The sequence below is a fragment of the Nuphar pumila genome, chromosome 10 (assembly GCF_984573655.1).
Source record: "Nuphar pumila chromosome 10, dmNupPumi1.hap1.1, whole genome shotgun sequence".
Lineage (NCBI taxonomy): Eukaryota > Viridiplantae > Streptophyta > Magnoliopsida > Nymphaeales > Nymphaeaceae > Nuphar > Nuphar pumila.
The window spans coordinates 112,710,878-112,735,006 of NC_143258.1; the positions used below are offsets into that span (position 1 = coordinate 112,710,878).

At 37.7% G+C, this 24,129-nt stretch overlaps 1 protein-coding gene across 1 annotated transcript; it reads left to right on the forward strand.

Moving 5' to 3' along the window:
- The first annotated feature begins 8,056 nt into the window (after positions 1-8,056).
- Positions 8,057-23,782, forward strand: LOC149827955 (IRK-interacting protein-like). Its single transcript, XM_090019746.1, has 3 exons — positions 8,057-8,201; positions 8,428-8,641; positions 22,130-23,782. Exons 1-3 carry the CDS (start codon positions 8,158-8,160, stop codon positions 23,669-23,671), a joined length of 1,800 nt encoding a protein of 599 aa, XP_089875872.1. The 5' UTR covers positions 8,057-8,157; the 3' UTR covers positions 23,672-23,782.
- Positions 23,783-24,129: the final 347 nt, after the last annotated feature.

Sequence of the window (24,129 nt, forward strand, 5' to 3'; positions counted from 1 at the left end):
AAGGAGTCCTACTAGTCTTCCTACGGGTTATGAGGTGCAATCGACTTCGACAGAGGTAGCACCTATCCCTTTGGTAGAGGATAGGTCTGTGCATATGAAGGACCAACAAGGGGAGCACGAGAGAGTTCAATGGGTAGGGGGCAGTTCCCAAGACTAGCTTGGGGCTGATTCTAAAGGGAAAGGAGTATTGGAATCTGAAGGAAAGAAGAAGCCCGACACGCCCAAGAAGTAACTTCGCGATCAGCCTTCAAGTGTTTGTTGGGGGATCTTTGAATCTTTGTTCTCCGGCTACCTCAAATGAAAGCAGCGGGAAATCTACCTCTGAAAGTGTTATCTTGGAATTTAGAGGGTTTGCAAGAAATTTGACTCACGTGGAGTTACATAATGCTATTAGGTCTTATAGACTTGATATTCATATTATTTTCTAGCCCCTGATCTCTCTTAACAGATTTGAAGCTTTTCATTATAGGTATAAAGATTTTCTCTTTGTGCATGATGCTTGGTCTGTAGATGAGCGTGTGTATATTATGTGCTTATGGAATCCTGAGAGGGTTTCATGTTAAGATATTGGCTTTTTGTTCAGGATCTTGTTAAGAATAGAAGCTTTATGTTGGTTGGGGTTTATTTAAGTAATCTTTATGGTGTTCGCCTTCCGCAGTTTAGCTCTCTTTTAGCCAATATGGACTTTCGAAAAGGGCCATGGATGATTATTAGAGACTTTAATTGTATCCTTAATTCTTCATAGAAGACAGGTTTGCCACCTCCCCCTCAAGCTTGTAGCCATTTTCAAGACTTTGTTTTCATGGGTAGGATATTCAAAATCCATGATCCTGCTCATAAATTCATGTGGACTAATAATCATACTGGTGTTGCAAATGTTCAGAGTAAGTTCGACAGATGTTTTATTAATTACCAGTGGTTTGATGACATTGGTCTCTCATTTTATACCTATTTTTTTATGCAATTTCTTCTATAAGATCATAATGAAAATTATGGTCAATAAAATGAGAGAAATTCACAAAAATCATTTCTTATAATCCAGACGCCTTCCCGAAGGGCAAGGATATTCGAGACAACATCTTGTTTGCCCATAAAGTTGTAGATTCGAATATAAGGATTCATATCCCTGCCCTATGTATCAAATTGGACCTTTCAAAAGATTATGACCAGGTGAATTGGTCTGTTTTGGAGAACTCAAATTCTATGTTATACATAATTGTGCATGTTATTAAAATGCACAAATGGTTGTGCATGTAACACTTCCCTATATATATGAAGGCACCAAATTATATGAAATTAAATCATAGGTATTAGATTTTTTTGTTTAAATTAAGTTTTATGGATGTGATCTACAATATTTGTTTAGTGGGAAAATGAGTTTTCAATTATATGATTGTGACACATAAGCAGGTTTTTTAAAGACTTCAAAAATTAATAGTCGATAATGTACTAAAATTTCAGGACTCAAAAAATAACTTTTTGAATCGAAATAAGACTATCCAAGGTTCGATCCTTATAAAACAAACCTTCTTGAACACATCTATGTGGTGAGATTGAGTTGATAAAACTTGAACCTATGATTTTTCATTTCAATAATTCTATATAATTTGGTAAGTTCAATAGCACCAAATATTAACTCATATATATAAGAGAAAGCGAGAGTAATGTGACCATTTGCTTATTCAATAAGAAGCATGCTTTGAATTAAATCAATTTAACAAGAAATTTTGATTTTTAGTTAATCAAGATCAAGTAAATAAAATAGAGATAACGTCTACACATTTAGATAAAGTGAAAAAGACATAAATATGTCTTTTAAAGGGGTTTGGCATTGTCCATGAGATAGTCTAAAACTTACACAATACTCTCTCCCTATATATATATATATATATATATATATATATATATATATATATATATATATATATATATACACACACACGAACTCAAGTAAAAAAAATGTGTAAATCTGTTTTTTAAAGGGGTTTGGCATTGTCAAGGAGATTCTAAAACTTATATATATATATATATATATATATATATATATATATATATATATATATATATATATATATATATATATATATATATATATATATATATATATATATATATGTGTGTGTGGGGGGGGGGGGAGGGGGGGCATGCACGCACTTATCTAAGGTAATTATATTAATGTTAACAACATTTAATTAATTAAAATTAAAAAAAAGCACATAAAAGCATTGAGGTTTTTTTTTAAAGAAGACATAAAAGTTTTGTGGGTCAAATCATTGCGAGGTTTAGTGGTGGCTTCCACCACTGTACAATCTTTTTTCTTTTTTAAAGGAAAGCTGGGGTCATAGTGACAAAAGTTTAAAACGGCAAAATCTCAGGAGTCAAAAACTTCAAAGATTTTTAAAATTTTCATAAATCTTGCATTTTTTGGCAAAATCTTGGCAATAAAAAATAAATTAAAAAATATAAAAAAATTTAATTTTTATAATCTCACGATAAATATCTGCTAAAATGATAAATATCACGATATTTGTCACGGATTGAAAATTTCATGAGAATTTGCCGTTTTAAACTTTCAGGCAATTTCTAACGATATTATCGCAAGAGTTTTATAAATCTTGCGATATTTGTTACAGAGGCTGGGGTTACGAGGTTAGGCAAACCCCAACCAAAACGCACCGCAGGGTTTCCACCAAAAAAGACGTACACTGACAGCTTCTATCAACCACGCTGAGATCCCGTTGGTCACTGTAAATGGAAGAAGGGAACAAAAAAAAATGATATTTGTGCCAAACTGTAAGAATTTTGGTTCCTGACACGTACTAGGATTCACTGTCTCCCTGCGCAAGCCTTTTTAAGACTTAGACTTGCCCAGCTTGAGACGAGTAGGATCTGTCCCACAAATCTAAGCCCCGCATGTGGGTCACTTTTCTTTTATTGTTTTTTTTTCATTTAAGAAGGCCCCCACCCAACATCGCTTTCAGTTCTGTCTCATCTCCCAAAACTATGCTTTAAACAACGTAGATGCTTTTGGTGAATCCCCCTCTCCCAACTAGGGCTCGCAAACAAGACCTGATTTTTCTCAGGATTGCTCGAAACAAAAATTTACTCTTTTATCCTTCTTAAGTTTACTTTTTTAAATAATGAGAAAAACTTAAAGAGATTGTTTGGAAGCAAGAAAAACTCTCATAAAAAAAGAAAATTTTGCCCACATGAAGTTTTGATATGATGATTTTTTTAAATGAAAATTTTGCACTTGTTTGGTAGTATGAGAAAAATAAAATAAAAAATAAAAAAAATGAGAGAGAGGAAGAGGGGGGTGATGGTGTTGCTTCTCCGACAGTTTTTCGAAAGGTGAATAATGGTGGGTGGTAGTGGAGATTTTTCGGCACTGTTTTTCGAGAGGTGAATAATGGTGGTGTTTATCAATGGTGGTATACAATTGGCATGCTCACCAACAAAGATCTTTTTATTAGACCTCTTTTTCTATTATTTATTTTTGCCATATCCTTGATAGCAGGTTGGTTACATCTACAACCCAAATGAAAGTCTAACATTTTTGTGGTCCAAAAATATCAAATCTTGTCTCAATTATCATTTGTCAAGACTCTTCGAAATAAGCTCATTGGTTTCGGCAAGACATTCAGTTCATGTCAATATTCCCGGATCAATAGGTGAATACTTCAGATATATCATACTAGAATTGGTGCTTCAGTGTATTTATTTAATTGATACTTCTTTTTTGTTATAATTGTTATAAAGATATCTATTATAATTATAAAGTAAGTATATCCATTATATATAATTATATATATATTATAAGTATAAGTATATTATATTCTAAGTTATTAGAATACGAGTGCAAAGAATGTAGATCTAAAATAAATAATTAGAAGTGTACCTATTCATCATTTTCTTTTGGAAAATATATGTATGAGAATCTTATTATTCTTATTCCTTTTTTATGTTTCTAAAAAAAAATTTCTTCTCAAGGATTCATTATAATTTGATTTATTAAAAATGTATGATTATCAGAAGATATAAAAGTATTGCATATTTATTTTTATATCTTAGTTAGGTTAGATCCTTCAAACCGTTGACATTAGTCACAAGGTAAACCACTGCCTTCAGGCCTTCTCGACTGATTTTACAACGAAGGCCAATGATAGACAATAACTCTCTTCCCGAACACAACTTGCAACTTTCAGTGCTCTTCAAAGAACAATTATTCTCAAAACAAAAGGTGCTAGGTTGAAATATCATTCTAAGGATTCTTGTAGTTTCAGAGTATCCAGAGAACCAAGAATGGGGAGCTCTCCCCCTTGAGTGGTGATGGATGGTGGAGAGGTTGGTTTTTTGAGAGGTGGGTTGTGGTAAGATGGATGGTAGTGATTGGTGGTGGTGAAAAATCATCGTGGCCTGGTGGTGGGTAGAGCTTGTTTGATGCTATTTTCCAAGAGGTGGATGATGGTGGTAGTGGTATGATGAATGGTGGTGATAGATAGTGAAAATTCATTGTGGGAAGGGTGGTAGGGATGGCAGTGGTCCCGGGGAAAGCGGGGCCCCGCCCCGTTTGGACCGGGGATGAAGGGTATGAAACGGGGATGGAGGCGGGGACGAAGGTTAAAATCCATCCCCGTCCGGGGGTGGAGGCGGGGATGGACGTGCACTTTTCCCCGCCCCGCCCCGTCCCCGCCACGATCCCCGCCTCATCCCCGCCCCGACCACTTTTCCCCGCAATATCCCCGCCCCGCCTCATCCCCGTTTGAACCGGGGATGGAGGACATGAAACGGGGATGGAGGATAAAATCCATTCCCCGCCGGGGATGGAGGCGGGGGTGGAGACCTTGTCCCCCGCCCCACTGCCATCCCTAAAGGGTGGTATTTCGGAATGTAGGTGAATGGTGGTAACGGTGAGATGGTGGGTGGTGGGGGGGGGGAGTGGACCTCACTATTTTCTCTTGGTAGAAAATATTCTAGAAGATTTTCTATCAAAAAATGTATTTTTTAGAAAAACTCTGTTAAAAACAAGTTTCTCTCATTTAAGGTCAAAAAATGATACATAATTTTTTTTTTTTATCTTGTATCACTTTTCCAACATCTTTCTCACTTGCAAACGTGCTCTAACTGAAGATTGGGTCACCTAATGGTAGGATCAACGCGTTGGGTTAGGGCTTGATCAGGGTTGATCCGAACCTGGCCATAGAAATACTAGGCGGGTGCCGGTCATAGTCAGGTCAAATATATAGAACCCAAACCCGACCACATTATTTTTCATGAATCCCATATTTGCATAATTCTATTCACGGGTCGGGTCATGATCAGGTCAGGGCTTATCTTAATCAGAACTGTCAATAGGTCAGATGAGGGTCGGGTCGTGTCAACCCGAACCCACACATAAATAGTGGGCATGTTGGGGTCAGGTTCTACTCATGATGACCTGACTTCATCTGCGAGCTTGACTAAATTCTAGGTGACAAAACTAAGAGGGGTACGTAAAGTGTCATTAGTGTGTCTAAGTTCGGGAACTGATGTGCCTATACTCTAAAATTTGCTTGGCGTTCGTGAACTTGGTCACGCATCTCGAGTTTTTCTGAGCAAGGTTCACAACCTCACATGATTAATCCATCAGTCAAAAGTTTTTTTTTTTTTGACATAAGAAAGCTGGGGTTAGGCAGATCCTTACCTGTTAGGGAGCCCCCCATCAGGGGTTTACAACATTGACTCGATGAGACACCTTGCCTGCGTTGCAGTAGAGACAGCAGGGGCCTGAATCGGCACTGCCCGGCACGCGGCACGCCGGTTCAGGCCCATTAACGGGCCAGTTCATGAACCGGACCAGTTGATACGGGCTGGTTCATTGAACCAGACCATTTGTGAAAAGGCCAAACCGCAATGGCCCAGTGAAATCGGCATGGTTGTGCCGGGCTTAGGTTCACGGGTTGAACAGGCCGAATCGACAGAATTGAAAAAAAATAGAAAAAAAAAATGAACACCATGCTTTTACGTAAAAAAATTCAGAGGAGAAAAAATCACAGGACCAACGTCCAAAATTTCACTATGAAAAAAATTACAAGTAAATTACAAATTAAAATTAAAAAGAAAAAAATCTAAAACTATAAATATTAGAACTGAAAATAAAATTAAGACTAGTTGTCTTCTTCTGAAGATGGATGCGGTTAGTTGGACGGGTTGATGCGGGTTTACGAGTTAGTCCAGTTTGAGTCACAGGTTAATCTAGTCCGGATCATAACAGGTTTTTAGGTCGAGGGATAAAACCAGTAAGGCCCCACACTACATGGTTAAGGGTTGGGCCCGGACTGTTACTGTAGCTTTTGAACCGTCCAAATTTCAACGAGCCGGTCCGGTCCGGTCCGATTAACAGGTCAAACACGCCCATCAGCCACCTCTGCGTTGCAGGCGTTCTGATATGAGAGACGGTCGTGACATACCAGCGTCATGCAGGGGACGGCGGGGACAGTCAAATGCTCCGACCTTGTAACGCCTGCGCACTTTGGCCGCACTACACTGAAGGCCCTCTTTTGGAAACCTCTGTTCCACGGGAGGTTGATTCTCCTTGTTCTCCTGTTGAGTAGCAGAGAACTGGAAGCACGCATCGACCTCAAAAGAGACGGGAGTCGAGCTGCCGTGAATTGCGGTTGATCGTCTCCCGAGTCGATCTGGGCTCTTGGAGCCAGCATGGAAGGCATGACCTGCTGATGTGTCGGGGGTCTACCTGTGGACTTCCCACATGGGCCACTTCTGGGTGGTTGCGCAACGGGGAGGTGTTGCCCAACCGTTCCCGCTCCACTGATTCGGCTGGAGGTATCGCCGGCTGATCGTCTGGCCTGCGGGATCTGTCGCCGGCCATCGCTATTTCCTTTACCTCTGCTAATCCGACTGCCTGATGGCCACAGGTGACCTCTGTGGAATGTCCTAGATCCATACCGTGCATCCATTGGTGCGCCACCAGAGTGCGTCCGGCCATCTTCCATAGACCGCCCTGAAGCACCCTTTACATCTCGTCCATGCTGTTCAACCTTATCAGGAAAAACCCATGATTGTGGGATGAAAACTTGATCGAAGATGCAAATTTCCAGAGAGCCTTCCATTCCTGAAAGGCGTACCGATACTCGAGGTGTTTATGAGGGTTTCCTTCCGAAAACCCTGCCAGCAGAGTCCATTTAAACGGCTTCAGCATCTCATCATGACGACTCGCCAGAATCACCAAATGCATCTTCTCTCCCTGCTGGACCATGACGGCTTTAGAAGCGAAGCCAGAGGCCGAATCTCCCTCTACAATACTCGCCCATGAGCGAGTCGACGTTGTCAAGACCCGGGCTGTGGGGGCATCATTCCTTTCATCTCCCACCGGAATGGGACGGGGGACTCACTCGCAGTGGCCATCGTTTTGGCAATACTATTGTTTCTTTTCGACAGAGAAAGCTGGGTTAGGCTAACTCCTATATCAGTTATACAACCATACCATTTGGGGTTCGAACTTGCAACGTCCCAAAAGCTATTTTTATTTAAAAAATATTTTTTAATATTTGTATATTTATTAAAAATAACCGATTTAGGGGTGAAGGGTATCTTTTTTCTGCCCGTAAGGATCGGCACCGATACTGACAACATTACAAACTCTAATCGGGTCGGGTACCCACCCCGTGCATTTTCAAAATTTCTATACCAGGATCTGAACCAGACCGTGTTCTAATTCGAAATCCCTAACCCGATCAGTTTTTAATTTGGTTTTATAGTTATCTTGTCAACCCGAAAAATGGGTCCGGGTCAGGTGGATACCTGACATTGGATCCGACCCATTGACAGCCCTACCTAATGGAGTAAAATACTTATGAAATATGAACTCGTAATCCTGGCTTAGTTGGCAATCAAATGAGCCAAATAAAGCAGCACCAGACTCCAGTACAAGGGTACCTTTTTCATTCTAAAAAGGCAAAGATGAGTCTGGTAGTGTGCAGTAGAAAAGGTAGTTCAGGACAAAAGGAATGGATATTACCCCCTTTCATTCTGGCCGTTTATTTTTCCTCTACCTATTTTTGTCATCTCTTAGTTTCTGCTTCCTCTAAATCCTGCACTAGATATTATCTCCTTGCGCACGCAGGCTGACCCACTTCTCATTCCAAACCACAACTTTTCATGGTGTTCATTCTCTGGCAGACTGTAGCTCCTCTCCGCTTCTGGTTCTGGATTTTTAATTCATTTATTTTCTCATGATTTTCATTCTCTGAGAAACCATTTCTCTTCTCTTTTTTAGGGATTTCGTTATTTCAACGATTGTCTTCATGGTTTTCATTATTTGAGAGATTTTTTAACTCTTCTCTGTTTGTGGCTATTCACTATTTCATTCATGGTGTTCGTGATTTTCATTCTCTGACAAATTCCACTGCCTGTTCTTGGTCACTGTAGTTCCATGGCCACACCAGTCCTTCAAAACAGCCAGGAAATCAGCAGGCAGGAAATTCAGGCGGCCATCGCAAACGCCGTGGATATCAGGGCCCTTCATGCTACGTTGCTACAGGGTAACAGTCCCACTAATCTCAAGGTGCAGAGCTGTGCTTCTCCTTGTGGCTCACGTTCGTCCAAGCAATTTTCTGCTCAGGACTATCCTGTTTTTACACCAGTAAGGGCTTCTTGCTCCAGTGCATTTTTTTCTCTTCTTTTGTACTTGTTGAATATATGGTTGTTCAAAATAGATGATTTGTGATGCTGTTTTTTTCTTGTCTGTTCACTTATTTTTCAGATCTTTCAGATATAAGTGTGTGATTGTTTTATTGTTCTCGGAAGGCGTTGTCTGCTGAATGCTGATTCTCTTTTGCTTGCTCAATGGTGTTGATATATTCACCACGCTGGGAATTTTAGAATTTGTCAAATTGAGGGAAAATATGATATTAAAACTGAAGTAGTAATAGAAAAGAGAAATTGGAAAGTGATGTTGGTAATTAAGATATTTATCTTTTAAGAGGAGAAGAATTGAGTGCCTGCTTTTATTTTTTCTAGGATGTGTCTTTCTTTGTCCGTTAAGACGTGACTACAACTAACTTAAGTTCTATTGATTGGTATGATTCACCTCTATGTTTCCTCTAGATTATGCTTTTATGTAAAATTTTCGGTATTTGGCAATTCATGGTCGCCAAGAAACAAGGAAAATTTGTTCCTCTTGAAATAACAAGTTTACATGCTTTCTAAAGGAAAATGGCACCAATATAACGTTGTTCAGATCAGCTGATCCTATATCCACGATAAAATTCTCTACTCAACTGTTCCTGAGAGTGAGAGTTAAGTTTACAGCTGGAAAAATATCACCCATCACCATAAGATAAGGAAGGTAATAGAATATGGAAAGACGTCACACATGAAGGGATCCTCGCCAGCTGCATTTGCGTGATCTTGAGAGAGTGCTGAAATATCACGAGATCTTCATATTTTGGGAACCTTCTGATTTACCTGCTTTTATCTTAGGTGAGATTTCCATTTGGCCTTCTCTTGAACCGGATTGGATATTCCTTGGGAGCCAGATGGATCCAATTGAGATTGATCCAAAGATGATCCTGATGATCCTCTAACATCCCCCCTCAAGATCAAGGAGCTGATAAGCACGTTGATCTTGTCACATAAATACTGAAATCTCTGAGTTGCCAAGGGCTTTGTAAGAATGACCACAATTTGGTCTTTGGTGGATATATACTTTACAACCAATTCCTTCTTTGCTAATTTATTTCTAATGAAGTGGATATTGATTTCCATATGCTTGTTTCTGTTATGATACATGGGGTGTGAGGCCAAGTATGATGCACCAATATTATCGCACCATATAGTTGGGATATTTTCAAGCTTAATACCCAGTTCCTGAATAATCTGCCTGAACCAAGTAATTTCAGCTGATGTATTAGCTAGAAATCTGTACTCTAACTCTGTGCTGGATCTAGCAGAACTTCTGAGAAGTCCAAGATATTAAATTTGGACCCAGATACACCGTAACACCACGGTACATTTTCTTGAATTGATCTCGTAAGCTCATCCATCACTATCGCAAATAGGAAAGGGCTTAAAGCAGATCCTTGATGTAACCCAACCGTTATCGGAAAATTGGTTGTCACCCCTCCACAAGTGCGGACATTGGTTACTACTCTTTCATACATATCTTTAATTATACTAATGTACTTGAGAGAAACACCTTTCTTCATCATTGTCCACCAGAGAACGTCCCTAGGTACTCTATCGTATGCCTTCTCTAAATCAATAAAAACCATATGCAAATCTTTGTTCCTCTCTCTATATCTTTCAATAAGTTGTCTAAGAAGATGTATAGCTTCCATAGTTGATCTTCCAGGCATAAAACCAAATTGATTCTCCGATATCATGACAACCTTCCTCAACCTAGACTCAATCACCCTCTCCCAAAGTTTCATAGTATGACTCATGAGTTTTATACCACGATAGTTTGTGCAATCTTGTATATCACCCTTATTCTTATATAAAGACACCAAATTACTCTTCCTCCACTCATTAGGCATCTTATTTGTTCGCCAAATCAAGTTAAAAAGATTTGTCAACCATTCTAAACCTTTCTCTCCCAAGCATTTCCAAGCCACGATAGGTATACCATCTGGGCCAACTGCCCTTCTTGATTTCATTTTCTTCAAAGCCTCTACAATTTCTTTCTTTTGAATCTTGCGCATGAAGTCACGATTTATCTCATGAAAAGGAATGGAGAAGTCTCCAAGATCTTGAGCATGACTATCATTAAATAGCTTATCAAAATAATCTTTCCATCTCTCCTTAATCTCCTCATCTTTGACTAAAACCCTTTGCATTTCATCTTTGATACATCTAACCATACCCAAATCCTTCGATTTCCTATCTCTCATCTTTGCAAGCCTATAAATATCCTTCTCGCCTTCTTTGGTATCCAACTTGTCATAAACCTCCTTATATACCTTAGCCCTCGCGTTTCGAACAACTTTTTTAGCTTCCTTCTTTGCTATCATATACTTCTCTAAATTCTCATTATCACGACTCTTACTTAGATTTCTATAACACTCTCTTTTAACCTTAATAGCTAATTTGACATCCTCGTTCCACCATGATGTATCCTTACCTAGTGGTGCACCGCCTTTAGACTCACCCAATACCTCCTTAGCCACTTTTCTCATGCCACTCGCTATCTTATTCCACATTGATTCTGAATCCTCCTCGAGACACCAATCAGCTTCCTTAACTACCTTCTCTACAAACATTCCTTGTTTAGCTCCTTTCAGTGCCCACCACTTAATTCTAGGATCTATCCTATGTCTATCCCTTTTGTGGCATTGTCTAATTTTAAGATCTAAAATTAAGACGCTATGTTGTGTAGCTACACTTTCTCCCGGTATAACCTTACAATCGATGCAACAACCCCTATCTCTCTTTCTAAGTAGGAAAAAATCTATCTGACTCGTATTAACCCCACTTTTAAATGTTACTAGGTGAGACTCCCTCTTCCTAAACCAAGTGTTTGCTAAGATCATATCATAGGACAAACAAAAATCTAAAATCATTTCTCCACTTTCATTTCTTTCTCCTATACCATAGCCTCCATAGATACTCTCAAATCCATCCCTACTAATGCCTACATGTCCATTAAGGTCACCGCCGATGAAAAGCTTTTCTCCATAAGATATCCCTTGTACTACTCCATCTAAATCTTCCCAAAATTGATGCTTAATGGAATCATCTAAACCTACTTGAGGTGCATAAACACTAATAATATTAATAATATCCGTACCTAATACTAATTTAATAAGTAAAATTCTATCACCCTTCCTACGAACCTCAACTACATTATCTATAAACTGACAACTCATAACAATCCCTACTCCATTCCTATTCCTATTTATTCCTGTATACCAAATCTTATATCCCCAAGGTTCTATCACTTTTGCTTTCTCACCTACCCATTTGGTCTCTTGAAGACATAAAATATCAATCTTTCTCCTACACATAACATCTACTAACTCTACCAACTTACCAGTTAAAGACCCTATGTTCCAAGTGGCTAACCTAATTTTATGGTCTTGGACTAACTTCTTTACCCCCACACGTCCAACAAAGTGAGGGAACCCTTGCCTATTTGACACCACACTCGGGCGCCGGTGTGACGCGTCGCTTCTGGGCGACGACCTAGCAACCCTTGCCCATTTATCACTGCCTCCGGGCCTAGAGAGTACAGCGCGTCGCTCAGTAGGGAACGCCCCAACGAAATTCTCATATTGGTTCATTTTCATAGGGTATGACAAAGTTTTTATGCTGGCTGTCACAGGCCTACCGCAACCCTCCTCCTTTATCCGGGTTATACACAGGCGGAGTTTAAGATCATATCATATTGACAAACAAAAATCTAAAATCCTTTCTCCACTTTCATTTCTTTCTCCTATACCATAGCCTCCATGGATACTCTCAAATCCATCCCTACTAATGCCTACATGTCCATTAAGGTCACCGCCGATGAAAAGCTTTTCTCCATAAGATATCCCTTGTACTACTCCATCTAAATCTTCCCAAAATTGATGCTTAATGAAATCATCTAAACCTACTTGAGGTGCATAAACACTAATAATATTAATAATATCTGTACCTAATACTAATTTATTAAGTAAAATTCTATCACCCTTCCTACGGACCTCAACTACATTATCTATAAACTGACGACTCATAACAATCCCTACTCCATTCCTATTCCTATTCCTATTTATTCCTGTATACCAAATCTTATATCCCCAAGGTTCTATCACTTTTGCTTTCTCATCTACCCATTTGGTCTCTTGTAGACATAAAATAACTACACATAACATCTACTAACTCTACCAACTTACCAGTTAAAGACCCTATGTTCCAAGTGGCTAACCTAATTTTATGGTCTTGGACTAACTTCTTTACCCCCACCCGTCCAACAAAGTGAGGGAACCCTTGCCTATTTGACACCACACCCGGGCGCCGGTGTGACGCGTCGCTTCTGGGCGACGACCTAGCAACCCTTGCCCATTTATCACTCCTCCGGGCCTAGAGAGTACAGCGCGTCGCTCAGTAGGGAACGCCCCAACGAAATTCTCATATTGGTTCATTTTCATAGGGTATGACTAAGTTTTTATGTTGGTTGTCACAGGCCTACCGCAACCCTCCTCCTTTATTCGGGCTTGGGACCGGCAGTGTATAACTAAACAGTTATACACAGGCGGAGTTTGAATGAAAATCCAATTTACAGAATTGAAAAAATCAAGTAGAACTTGATTTATTAACAAATAAACATCAACTTCAAAACTGTGGAAATTGTTGTCAAAACTTCTGACAACTTTTGGAATTTAATAGATTTAGTCTAGCAAAACAGATTGAAAATAAATGAAAATTTCACAGCAGAAATTAGATTCATTCATGAATCCAATCCATTTTACATATTCGGATTTGGATTCCGGAAACTCCAAATATAACAAAAACAAAAACAAAACAAAATGCAGGAAATAAAAGTTGCAGGAAATAAAAGTTGCAGAAAATAGAGATGCCAGAATATATGGCCGAAAAAAGCTCAGAACGGCCCGTCAATCGAACTCCGATCGTTGTGAATTTTTACGGAGAGCAACTAGATTCAAGCACGAATCAGATCCAATTTACGGATCATAATTTGGATTCCGAAATCTTCAGATAACAAAAAGCTACAGAAAATCAGGAAAAACAAAATTCTAGAATTTCACACTTTGATCTATTGCATTAGATCAAAGAATAAACACTTAGAAATTCGTGAAAATGAGATCTAATCATTTACTAATCTAATTATAAAAGATCTAACATAATGAAAATTGCAGAATTATGAGATTAATTAAAAGAAATCAAAACATCAAAGGAAACTATAAATACAAATTCATGCAATTCCTTGCATGGATCAAAGAGAGAGAGGTAAAAGAAGATTTACCAATTTCTTCATAATCGGATTGATCTTCAACCAAAAAGATATGCAACTTCACTCCAGAGAGAGGTAAAAGAAGATTTAACAATTTCTTGAGAATCCGATTGATCTTCAACCAAAAAGATATGCAACTTCACTCCAGATTGGGCTCAAAGCATGCCTCTATTGCTGAATTAGAAAGAGGAGAGGGAAAAGAAGAAGAAGAAGAAGAAAGAAAAGAGAGAAAGAAGAGGAAAAAAAACAAACAAAAGAGGAAAAGCTTGGAATTCAAAGAAAGGAAAGAGAGAGAGAAGTGAGGTTGGCGTGAAATGGGCTGAAGACCCTTTCACACCAACCCTAATGTGGGTATTTATAATGGTTTTGAAACTAATTACAATTAAGTCCTAATTTTTATAAAATTACAAAAAGAGGTTTAAAATTAAAATAATTGCTAGGCGTCATTTTTAAAATGAATTTTTCTAAAACTTTGAAATGAATTTGGTTAAAAATGTTTGATGAACATATTAGAATTGGATCCAAGATCCAATTAATGTGTTTTGGACTGGATCTAGGTTTGAATTGCATTGGGATTCGCTCCTAAACTGTAAAATGGCCATAACTTTCTTATTTTGACTCTGAATCACACCAAATTTGAACCCTGGCTTGTTTGTTTCTGAAACATCATAAGCATGGAATGTAACCCAATAAAAGATACATAAATGCATGATTTTATGTATTAAGAATAAATGCATTATCAAATTCCCCCATGCTTATTGTTTGCTAGTTCTCGAGCAAACACTGTTCTAGGCTACAAAACTCCATTTTAAAAAAATACAATAACTAAAATAAAACTGCCTAACTCACTTTCGTAGGAATCACGGTTGCATTTAGCATATGCAACAAGCCCTTTAAACCCCTGGGTTACTCCAGTAGACGAGTAAGGTCTCGTGAGGGTTTTCAGTGATGTTACCCACAAACATCTTTGTCATACATATTTTTCACCATTTTCTCAAATATCAGGCAAGTAAAAAGCTATTTTTAACGAATATATTTCAAGTATTCATATTTTTTTTCATTTATTAAATCATCTATGCCTCCACATTAGAAAATTTTCTTTTTATCTCTTTAGACTTCTAGATCATGTATGTTTTATTTTTAGAAAAACTTGCTTACTTATGTCATCCTCTATTTATCATTACATAAACACTTTTGTACTGTTTTTTAAAATTTCTTTTGAGCTTTAGGACAGTGACTCCCAGATCAGACGACCTTAGAGCACTAGACACAGAGTGTTCCTTAGACTTAGTCACTCGAGTCACTACATCTTGGATTTTCATAGTTACATATAGTTTTTTCTCTCTGCTTTAGCAATGTCTCTACTAATCGGGTTTTCTAATGGATCCTTGTAGCGAGCTTCGGGCCGGTGGCTCTTAAACCAGATGGCTTTAGGGCACAAAGTATAAAACATCCCTCATGCTTAATTACTCAAATCCAAAAGGCCTCATATGATAATTGCACAGAGAGTTTTGACATTTTAACTACCCTATTCACTTGAGTACAAGCACTTCAACTCGTGTCTGAGCCCAATGATTAGGAATTCAATCATATTAGTGCAAGCACTTCAACTCGTGCCTGAACGTTGCTTTTAAATGCACTACAGCTTAGAAGTGTCAAAATACTATTTGTATGCTCTTTATTTTCTTTCTTTGTTAACATTTGCTTGTTTTTTGAAAATTCAGCACATATGTATTTATGTAAATCATAATAGATTTTCATAGTTATAAACAAATATTTTCTTCAAATACCACATAAGTAACCTTTTTATCTAAATTGATTTTTTGAAAAAAAATCTACATGGGGCTTAAAATTCATCTCAAAATGTCAAAGATCTGTAAAAACCATCATATATTGTTAATCTTTTGCTTTAAAAATGCTTAATTTTTATGAGTTTTTTTAAAAATGTATTCATGGACAGAAATTTTTAGGTATATCATACCTTCCCCCATGCTTAAATGTCACTATCCTCAGTGACACTCCCCTATGCTTGAATGAAACTATATGAATGCGCGTAAAGACATAGGAAAGTGAAACTATATGAATGCGCGTAAAGACATAGGAAAGCAAAAGAAGGAAAAGATACGATCAGATAATGCTCAAAAATGTTGAAACTATTTTGATATGGTGCCTTGTGATGTGAAACTCCAGACTGTCCTAGTCCTGTAACTCATTACAGTATGCACGATCTATCATTCACGCTCACGACACAAAAAGCAAAAGAAATAAAGCAATAAAACAAGAAAACTACTAATTTAGAACACTAGTGTAGGTTGCCTCCCACCAAGCGTTAAGTTTTACGTCTTCATCTAGACAGATCTCTGGTTTCCCTCCATCGTCCATGAGATCAATGGACTGATGGCCATGCTCAATCTGGAGGTCTTAAATAAATTGTTTCATCTTTTTCCTTTTCAACCACATTACCTTCAACTCAACCCTTTGTCACCCTATAGTAGCTCTTTTTTTTATTTGAAACATTATTAGCATCCACACCTAATTGTAATTCAATGTAAAGTATGTGTGGATGTGTTGTAGAGCGACAAACCGAGCATTTCAACATGCTCATATCCAACTGTGGATCAGAATGCTTAACAGAGAAGCATTCATCATTTCTTGAATTTCCCATGACAGTATCAAAGATGTTTATTTTGATTTTCTTATTGCTAAAGGAAAGATACATGTCCCCTGTTCTACATTTTATACATGCATTGGGAGTCGCTAAGAATGGTCTGCCTAAAATGATAGGAGTTTGATAGGTGATGTTGGTGCCTTCCATATCTAGAACAAAGAAATCTACAGGGAAATAAAAATCATCGACCTTTACTAAAACATCTTCCAAGATTCCACGAGGAAGCTTGGTGGACCTATCGGCCAACTGAAGAATGGTCGTAGTGGGTTTTAAATCCCCAATCCCAAACATATCATATAGGGAACTAGGTAAAATGTTCACACTAGCTTCAAGATTGAGCAAAGCACGCTCGATATTCCTATTTCCAATAAAACATGAAATGATCGGTGCCCCAGGATCTTTAAGTTTAGGTGGTGTTTGGTGCAAAAACACTGAGCTCACCTGTTGAGTCTGAAGAATTTTCTTAGGCAAAGATCTAGATTTTCTTTTCTGCGTACAAAGTTCTTTAAGGAACTTTGCATATGCTGGCACCTGTTGGATGACATCAAGCAGGGGAAGGTTTATATGAACATACTTGAAGATGTGAAGCATTTCTTGCATTTTGGCACCTTGCTTGCTAAAAACACTTTGTTTGTTTAAGGCCTCAGGAAATGGAGCTTTAGGAATGTATGAAGAAGAAAGCTCAGGCTATGGGCCCTGACCACTTTCCTTGGGCCTAGAAGAAGAAGTTGACTGCTCCATGGGTAGGTCTTTGTGTTCTTCAGTCGTCTTTTGAGGTGGGTGAAATTCCTTCCCACTCCGAAAAGTCATGACAATGTTGGCCTGCTCCTGATGAGTCTCTGCCATGTGCAGGTCATTATGCATTGATTCTTTACCCCTTAGGTTACTCACAAGTTGACTTGGCAGTCTCCCTTTGTTGCGCCTACTCAAGGCCTCAGCCAACTGTCACATTTGAGTTTCTAATTTTGCTATTGACTTTGTATGAGAACAAAGGTTGACCTTTATGTCAGAAAAGACCTTGAGGAGCTTCTTCTCAAAAGATTGACTTGCGGGTTCTTGGGGAGAAGATAGGCTCAACTGAGGAGGCTGTTGAGAAATGGATCTTTGGTAACTTTGCTGAAAGTTACCTGGTCTGATTTGTGGGTGGGACTTCGTGGATTTTTCCATGAGAAGTTGGGGTGGTTTCGTCAACCTTGGTTATAAGTGGGTATATATGGGTCATGTGTAAGACTAGCGAAACCTTGGGCAACATTCACCTTTTCCTGAACAAATTTAGGATAGAGTAGTACTTCAGGACAGTCAGAAACACAGTGTGCCAGGCTAGAATATAGCTGACACACTTGACTCACTTGATTCAATGAAGTTGGGTTGACTAATAATTGATCTATTCTTTTGGTCAACTGGTCCACTTTGATATGAAGGTTTTGGTTGGACCCAACTTATTATTCCCTCCTTTCTTCGGACCATTAGGATCAGAGGTGGTCCTATCAAATTTAGAAGATGAATTATAGTGCATAGAATTGTCACTTAATATTTTGAAAAGTGTCCATGCTTCGTCTTCATTTTTTAGCATAAATGTGCCCCCGCACACAACATCCACCATTTGACGGTTCTTTTCAGTAAGACCGTCATAAAAATATTGCACCAGTTGCCATTTTGGAACTTGGTGGTGGGGACACTTCCTAAGTAAGTCTTTCAACCTATCCCAGGTTTCATGGAATTGCTCTCTCTCTCTTTGCAAAAAACTGGTTAAGGCTTTTTGATATTGATTCGTCTTGCCAATGGAAAAGTATTTTTTCAGAAATTATTTTTGTAATTGTTCCCATGTAGCAATGTGAACTGTGTCTAAAGACTTAAGCCAGTGTTTTGCTTTGTGTTTTAGGGAGAAAGGAAATAGAGTTAACCTCAAAGCGTCATCCTCGAAGTTGTGGATCCGCACAGTGGAGCAGATCTCTAAAAATTCATCGAGGTGACGATATAGGTCCTCGTTACTAAGGCCATAGAACGAAGGTAGCATCTGTATCACACTGGCCTTAATCTCAAATTGGTTTGCTCCCACATCCGGTCTGGTGATGTAGGAAGCAGGGGTATAGACATTGGGAATAAAATATTCTTGAAGTGGATGGGTAAGCCTTTGATCTTCCTCCACGGGGATAGATCTATTGGATTTTCTGACTAAGGACTTGGGGTCCTCGAATGGCAATATAAGCTCTAGATCCTTTGACCTATGCCCTTACATACACCTAACGCAAGACCAGTGTAAGCAAACGTCCTAGATTTGGATTTTCTACCTAACTAAGGTGCACTCGCGATCAAACCACGCAACCACGAAGCAACAGTTATTTTGAAAAGTAAATAAAGCGAGTAAACAATCAAACAAACAACACGCACTTGCAATTATGCAATTGATTTTCAAAAATTAAACTAAGTGCAAGGTACCAATCAAGGAAAAGTTGTCACCTATAATAGGTTTTTCCTTTTTGGGTGAGCCATGCAAGAAAGTAAACTCGGCAATATGGCTTTGCAAGCAACGTAGATCTAATCTTAATTTGCAAAAACAAACTATCAATCCTAATTCAAGTGCAAGAAGTTAAACTAACAATCCTAATTATTTTGTAAAAATCAAATCTAATAATCCTAATTAAGCGTAGGCAATAAACGAATACTTGTTTTTTCAATCGTCGTTCCCCGACAACGACGTCAAAATTTGGTGTAACCTTTTTTAATGTATTTTTAAAGGTTGTTTTTATTAAAAGAGTTTATAAAAGTTTGTCACCAAATTTAAAAATCCAACTCTCACAAGTAGTGAGAACCGAGATCGAACACGAGGAAGGGGTTGATACAACTTCGTATTCCACAAATGCTACTTTATTTATTGCCTTAAAAAGAAAAATTAAACTAATTAAAAATAATTACAAAATGAGAATTAAAGGATTATTACAGACCCTAAATTATTCTGAAATTAAAATTAATTACAAAGCTTAAATGTAGCAAAAAAGGCCATAATTAACTAGGAATTGAAAATGCTAAAAAAAACTAAAAATAGAGCTTCTTCGCCTTTGCTTCTTCACTTCATTTCAATCATGTGGAATCAGCAAATGGTGCCACCTCCTCAAAAAACAATACAAAAACACAAGAAATGCAAAATATTCACTAATTTGGACTTCTACCTGAAATTACAATTCTGCCACTAGATATTACAGAATTTTATGTCAGAACAGGTTTCTGTAATTCGACAGAATCAGATAGCAATTGGATTACAATCCTTCTCAATTTTTTCAGATATATTCTCAAAACATGAATGCAAAGAATCTAATTTACAGAATTGAAAAATTCAAAGTAGAACTTGATTTATTAATAAATAAACAACAACTTCAAAACTGTGAAAATTGCTATCAAAACTTCTGACAACTTCTGGAATTTAACAGATTTAGTCTAGCAAAACAGATTGAAAATAAATAAAAATTTCACTGTAGAAATTAAATTCATTCATGAATCCAATCCATTTTACATATTCGGATTTGGATTTCGGAAACTCCAGATATTACAAAAACAAATACTAAAAAAATGCAGGAAATAAAAGTTGCATAAAACAGAGATATCAGAATATATGGCCGGAAAAGCTCAGAACAACCCGTCAATCGGACTCTGATCGTGCTGATTTTTTGCGGAGAGCAACTAGACTCAAGCACGAATCAGATTCAATTTACAGATCGTAATTTGGATTCTGAAATCTTCATATATCACTTTGATCTATTTCATTAGAACAAAGAATAAACACTTAAGAAATTAGTGGAAATGAGATCTAATCATTTACTAATCTAATTCTAAAAGATCTAACACAATGAAAATTGCAGAATTATGAGATTAACTAAAAGAAATCAAAACATAAAAAAAAACTACAAATACAAATTCATGCAATTCCTTGCATGGATCAAAGTGAGAGAGGTAAAAGAAGATTCACCAATTTCTTGAGAATCCGAGAAAAAGAAAAAGAAGAAGAAAGAAAAGAGAGAAAGAAACAAACAAAAGAGGAAAAGCTTGGAATTCAAAGAAGGGAAAGAGAGAGAGAAGTGAGGTTGGCGTGAAATGGGCTGAAGACCCTTTCACACCAACCCTAATGTGAGTATTTATAATGGCTTTGAAACTAATTACAATTAAGTCTTAATTTTTATAAAATTTCAAAAAGAGCTTTAAAATCAAAATAATTGCTAGGCACCATTTTCAAAATGGATTTTTCTAAAACTTTGAAATGGATTTGATTAAAAATGTTTGCTAAACATATTAGAATTGGATCCAAGATCCAATTAATGTGTTTTGGACTGGATCTAGGTCTGAATTGCATTGGGATTTGCTCTTGAACCGTAAAATGGTCATAACTTTCTCATTTTAACTCCGAATTGCACGAAATTAGAATCTTATCTTGTTTGTTCCTGAAACATTATAAGTATGGAATGTAAACCAATAAAAGATGTATAAATGCATGATTTTATGTATTAAGAATATGCATTATCACCATTCAACATTTGAGGGGTTTAACTCTGTCATGCCATCCTTAAACTTTGAATGAGGCGGTTTGGATCCATCAACAAATCCAACCAAATCTTCGGTAACGAGGATTGACTTAAAGTGAGACTCACAAAGTAGGTAGTTCTCAGTGTTAAGCTTGATAGATAACAGGTGATGCAGATTATTAGCAGTTGAAGATAAGGAGAGGCCGGACGACATACCGGAAGATCTGCTCGAATATGAGGCACTAGGCATGGACGACTGCGTAAATGAGCTGGAAGCCATGGTGCTCTGATACCCTAAAAGAAAATGACACTTATATAACGTGGTTCAGATCAACTGATCTTACATCCAGGATGAAGCTTTCTACTCTCTCAACTGTTCCTGAGAGTAAGAGTGAAGTTTATTAATAGAGAAGGGCACAGAGTTACAGCAGAAGAGTCCAGATTTACATCAGGAAAAATATCACCCGTCACCATAAGATAAGGAAGGTAACAGAAAATGGAAAGACATCACGCATGAAGGGATCATCGCCAGCTGCATTTGCGTGATCTTGAGAGGGTGCTGAAATATCACGAGATCTTCAGATTTTGAGAACCTTCTGATTTACCTGCTTTTATCTTAGGTAAGATTTCTTCATCTTTATCCATTTGGCCTTTTCTTGAACCGGAGTTGGATATTCCATGGGAGCCTGATGGGTCCAATTGAGATCGATCCAAAAATGATCCTCTAACACTTTCCATATTAAAAATAGGTCAACTAATGTATGCTTTACCATTGGTAAATATGGGTTTCATCACGGTTCATGGATGAAGCATAACTGTCAATTTTGACCTTCCGGTGTATAGCATAAACTGATATACTCCTGTAACATTTAGTCTTTTTTCTTTAAAGATTTTCCAAGTATGTTGGATTTAATTGTGGTTTTTCCAGCTTGTGTATGCTTTATTGGTGTAATCATGCTTCTGGTTGGTGGTTTCTGAAGTTGTAATCATTGGTAGAGTTACGAAGAAGAGGCTATACCTGGTTATCATCACAAACTCTCAGACTTGCAAAGGTTATTAGAGAATGAGAATGGCATTGACTGCAAGCTTGATGAAGCAGTTGCAGAATATGATGAAGATAATGAAGAGGGTTTCCCAGATATTAAAAGAGGGAGAGGAAGACCGTCTTCTGGTTTGTTCGGCAGAGAACGGCACATATGCTCAGAAGATGATCATAGACTTTATACGAGTTTATCACTCAACTGCATGAGTATACTGCAATCCTCACCAGGAAATGTGTTTTTGAGGTCATGTACAAGAACAAGTTCTGGGCAATTCAGCACAGTTATGTCTTATGAAGAATGCAAGCCTGCAAATAAGAGTAAGGGGACTGATATGAACAATTACAGTAAGCATAAGAACTCTGTTGTGCCTGCAACAGAGCCTAATTTGTCTTTGCACACTGCTCAAAAGAATAAAAGTGCTCCAATCTTTTCTTGGTTATTTCCTCGTTTAAAGAAGAAAACAAAAGCTGAAACAGCAACAGTTAACAGGGCAGTATCTATCGATGCCCCAGATGTTTTGAAGGAGTGGGGAATATTGTCACTTGAATCGTTAAAGAGAGAGCTTATGGAAGCAAATGAGAATAGAGATGCAGCATTGATTGAGGCATCAGAAATGAAATTTATAGTGATGGATCTCAAACAGAAGCTTGCACATTTAGAAGCATACTGTGAAGATCTGAAGCAAGCTCTGAAACATGCTATGCAGGGGAAGGATGCACTGGTTCCTGAAAAACCAAACCTGGCAAAGAAAGGAAAAACTAATGGTAACAGTAACAAAGATAACTCTACGCCTGTGAGCCATGAAGTAATGGTGGAGGGGTTCTTACAGATAGTGTCTGAAGCAAGGCTTTCAATGAAACAATTTTGTCGAACTCTTGTAAGCCAGATTGAAGAAACTGATGATGATCTGATGGAGAAACTCACTTTAGTACTCAAACCATATAACCTTAGTATGAGCTTGAAACCCACAAAAGGGGTCATGTACCATTTGGAAGCAATACTAAACCATGCCTTATATCAAGACTTCGAGAACAGTGTGTTCCAAAAGAATGGATGTCCAACATTTTTAGACCCACATCAGGATCAGCAAGCCAAATTCGAAGCATTTATTGCTTTGAGGAATTTAAGTTGGAATGAAGTATTGAAGAAAGGAACTAAATACTACAGTGAAGACTTCGGTAGGTTTTGTGATCAGAAAATGAGTTGCATCATTTCTACGCTGAACTGGTCCAGGCCCTGGCCTGAGCAACTGTTGCAATCATTCTTCATTGCAGCAAAATGTGTGTGGCTGCTTCATCTTCTGGCTTGCTCCTTCAGCCCTCCATTATCAATACTGAGGGTTGAAGAGAACAGAAACTACAATCCTCTTTACATGGATGATATTCTGGTAGGGAAGCAGAGACTGCAAACGCCATCAAGGGTAAGGATTATGGTGACACCTGGGTTTTATGTTCATGATAAGGTACTAAGATGCAAGGTTCTGTGCGGACAATAAATTAAGTGTTCATTCCTTTCTTATTTTATATCTGTTTATGTTGTCACCTCTGTTGCATATTTAGGCTTGATATTTCATTTTTTCTAATGTTCCATTTGGGATGGAAAAACTTAGAATCTATAAGTTAAGAAATTTTTCTTTGTGAAAAATAAAGGAAGGACTGAATAAAAATAAATTTAGAAATCAGAAAGGAGAAAGGGAGAAAAACACCGAAAATGTTCAGTCACATTTACACAGGTTTAAGATCCAAATTAAGAAACCTTATCTACAACTCATATGGAAACTAATCTCAAATGATAAGATAATGATGGATGAAATCTCATCTAATCTATCAAATCTTGGAATGGCTAAACCAAAAATGTTGCTTCATATTCGAACAGCTCATTTCCAAATTGTTGTAGATTCCAACATGCTTCAATAAATTTGATGGTTTTATGTTGACACCAGTGTTTTACTTT

What these genes read in the sequence shown, in the direction of transcription:
- LOC149827955 (XM_090019746.1), top strand. Translation starts at nt 8,158, where the DNA reads ATGGTGTTCATTCTCTGGCAGACTGTAGCTCCTCTCCGCTTCTG. An exon ending in GTAGCTCCTCTCCGCTTCTG is followed by an intron (nt 8,202 to 8,427) that starts GTTCTGGATTTT and finishes TGGTCACTGTAG; the next exon opens with TTCCATGGCCACACCAGTCC. An exon ending in ACTATCCTGTTTTTACACCA is followed by an intron (nt 8,642 to 22,129) that starts GTAAGGGCTTCT and finishes AATCATTGGTAG; the next exon opens with AGTTACGAAGAAGAGGCTAT.